The sequence below is a fragment of the Papaver somniferum genome, chromosome 2, assembly GCF_003573695.1.
Source record: "Papaver somniferum cultivar HN1 chromosome 2, ASM357369v1, whole genome shotgun sequence".
Taxonomy (NCBI): domain Eukaryota; kingdom Viridiplantae; phylum Streptophyta; class Magnoliopsida; order Ranunculales; family Papaveraceae; genus Papaver; species Papaver somniferum.
Window position 1 is genome coordinate 195,411,942 of NC_039359.1, and position 3,199 is coordinate 195,415,140.

Genomic DNA, 3,199 nt, shown 5'->3' on the forward strand with positions numbered 1-3,199 from the left:
CCTATTATCCACCCAAACAACCCATCGCCCCAAAACTTCATCTCCTTCACCCGACATTTGCAGAGCCACCTCTCTGCCACCACCTTCCCCGACCATTTCCAGCCACCACCTCACCTCTGCAACACCATCACTTCTTCACCAACATCATCAGTACCTCCCCAGTCCGTTCCTTTATCTCTCTAGCCATCTATTTTAGTGACTTCTCACCATTCTAAACCCTAGGTTGGAAATCACTAAAATAGATGAGGCTCTAGACATCAATTGAACACAGGAGAGGGAGCAGGAAGATCAGAGGAGGAATGGGTCGAAGATAAGAGAGTCAATTCCTCGGTTTTGGGTAATAAAAGTTAAACCCTAATTGTACTGTTTATTGAATATTTTTGGGGAAAATAGGTGTAAACCCTAATTTGATAATTTGGGTATAAAAGGGAAGTGATGTAGGATGTTAAAACTTGTTCTTGGACTAGCCAAGCTTCCACCCAATTTGGGTTAGGTAATTTCAACTGCACTGTTAGTTTTTGATGTTCTTGTTAATTTGCAGTTTCAACTGTTAGTCTCATTGTACTGTTAGTAGCATATTCACTCTTAACTGCATTTGTTGTTATGTTAGTCTGCAATGTATGTTAGTTTACTCACTGTTAATCACTGTTAATGCTCACTGTTAGTATCAATTCACTATCATGTGTGTTGTTGCTCCTGTCACTGTCAGTTACATGATGAAATGCTAGGTTAGAGTTCTGTGAAGCTTTGTGATAATTGTGCAATGGCAAGAAATCAGTGCTCATAGCAAGCTGATTTTCTTGCCATTCTTGTTGTATGCCTAGGTTGCTGTGTTGATTGTGTATTGGGAGAAACTAGTGCTTATAGCAAGCTAGTTCTCTTCCATTCTTTTAGTTTACCTCCTGAATGTTTTCTGCCTAGCTTGCCTCATTTCAGTTTCTTCACCATAACCCTGCCCTTGGCCTTAGGCCTTGGTTCATCCTTTGTGTCATTTTGTTTTTGCCTTTGTGTTCTGTTGTTACTGTTTAGTCTTTTCATTGCTTTTGTTCTGTTGCTTCTCTTATTCCATTTGCCCTGCAACTCTCTTGCTTTGCTTTCCATTGCTTGTACATTCTATTTGCTTCCCCCTGCTGTGTGCTCTCTTGTGCTGCTGTGCAGCTCTTTTTCTGTCACTTTTGCTGCCCTGCCACTTCTTCTCCTTTGCTGCATTGTTCTCTTCAGCTGCTGCTGCAGCTGTTGCTGCCTAGCTGCTACTTGCACTGCTTGTGCAGCTGCTGTGCAGACTTGCTGCTTCCTGCAGCCAAGCAAAGGCAAAAACCCATTGAGCCCAAAAGCCCAGAGCACAATTTGAGCTCATCTGAAGACCAAAGCCCAACTCAAACTGAAGCCCTATCCAGCCAACCTGTGGGCTTAACCAAAGCCCATTTGTCTAAAACCAAAAGCCCAACTCCTAGTTGCAAGTGAACTGTTAAGCCCAACTCCTAGTTGAACTGTTGAGCCCAAAGCTCAGACCAGTTTCTAGAACCACAGCCCATTTGCACTTTAAAGATAACTGAGCCCAAGCTCAGTCCATTTTATGTTTAACAAACTCACTAAGCCCAATCCATTCAAAGGGCATTCAAACCCAATAGTACATTAAGCCCAACACTTCCAAAGGGCTTCTAAGCCCAAAGCAAAACTAGAAACCCAATCAGCTAAAACACATTTCCGAAACACACCCGATCTCTGTGGATCGACCCGTACTTGCACGAGCTACAACTGACGACCGTGCACTTGCGGTATTACTGTAGGCCCGTTTCCATCGCATCAAATTTACACACCTTTCCGGACCTGCCAACCATCCTCCTCGTCATCACCACCTTTGCCACCACCACCACCTCCTCGTTACCCTCCTCCTCCTGCTCTTTATCACTGCCATCCACATCACCAGCTTTGACACTTCTCTTGCCTTTCTCATCTTCCTCATCATCATCACTATCATCATCATCATCATCACTGTCATCCACATCATCAACTTTGCCACTTATCTCACCTTTCTCACCTTCCTCCTCCTCCTGCTCATCATCATCACGTTCATCCTCACTTTTTAATTCTTTGTTAAATGAAATGATTTCTTGCAAGGAGTCAGCAAACAAATAAACAAGATCCTTATCATCTTGCACATTCCTTGCATCGGTTTCATATTTTTTTTGCTTTTTTCTTCAATGAAGCTAACAAGCTTCAAATGTTTAACCTTCAAGTCAGAAAGCTTTTCCAATGCTTCATCTCTTTGTTGTATTGTTTTGTACAACTTTTCTTTCAGTGCATCTCTGCTATTTTCTTGCCTGTTCTTTCTGTACTCTTCCATTATCTGTTGTTGTTCATCACTGCAAGCTTTTACCCATCCGGGTTGCATCTGAAAACATGCCAAAGTATCAATATGGATAACATGTGTACATCTTTTTACACCTGTGTTACAGGTGCATATTATTGTACATGACAAAATTTTGTCACCATTTTGTAAACCTTATCAAGGTGTATATCTAATGTACACATCTAGGAAGAAATCACTATCGTAAGAAAGTTATCGAGTTACCTTTTTCATAGCTTCATTAATGTCTTTCTCTATTGTATTGTTGATGTCACCTATTATCCACCTTAGAAACCTAGGAAAACCTTGTTCATTGCTTGGCGTCATGCTGTTGGTGTTCAGCAAACCAATACTGCATTGACAAACAGGTAAAGAGTTAGAAATGTTAGGACCCAACAAATACAGTGAACCAAAGCATGTAAATTTGTACAACTTAAAAGTGGTGTAAAACAATGTACACATGTAAACTCACCAACAGGTATACCATACAACCATTAACTCTAAGTGGTGAGGTAATATGTTTCCTAATGCTATCCATTAGATATTGATGTATATGAACTAGCCAGTTGGTTTTTTTCATTCTATCCAATGATTCAAAGTAGGGAGAAAATTGACTCTTGGTAATCCCGCTTCCATTTGTTGTGGTAAAAAAAACAGTGATGCACAGGTACATCCCAAACAATACTACCAAGTTCTCAGCATTTCTCTCGATCTCCATATCCAACGTTGGTTTTAACTTCATTATACGCAAGACTTCATTCTGCACATCTAGTTTCCCCAACCTAGATTGATCCTTTAGTTTAATTCGGTTTATTAGTGAACCGTATCTCTGCTCAGCTCTAGTTTTGG

General features: G+C 40.9%; 1 protein-coding gene across 1 annotated transcript; it reads right to left on the reverse strand.

Annotated features, from left to right (window-relative positions):
* Positions 1 to 530: 530 nt before the first annotated feature.
* Positions 531 to 2,845, reverse strand: LOC113352549 (nuclear polyadenylated RNA-binding protein 3-like). Its single transcript, XM_026596360.1, has 5 exons — positions 2,823 to 2,845; positions 2,576 to 2,702; positions 2,216 to 2,395; positions 1,878 to 2,054; positions 531 to 611 (listed from the first exon to the last, which is right to left on the reverse strand). Exons 1-5 carry the CDS (start codon positions 2,843 to 2,845, stop codon positions 531 to 533), a joined length of 588 nt encoding a protein of 195 aa, XP_026452145.1.
* Between the last annotated feature and the right edge of the window lie 354 nt (positions 2,846 to 3,199).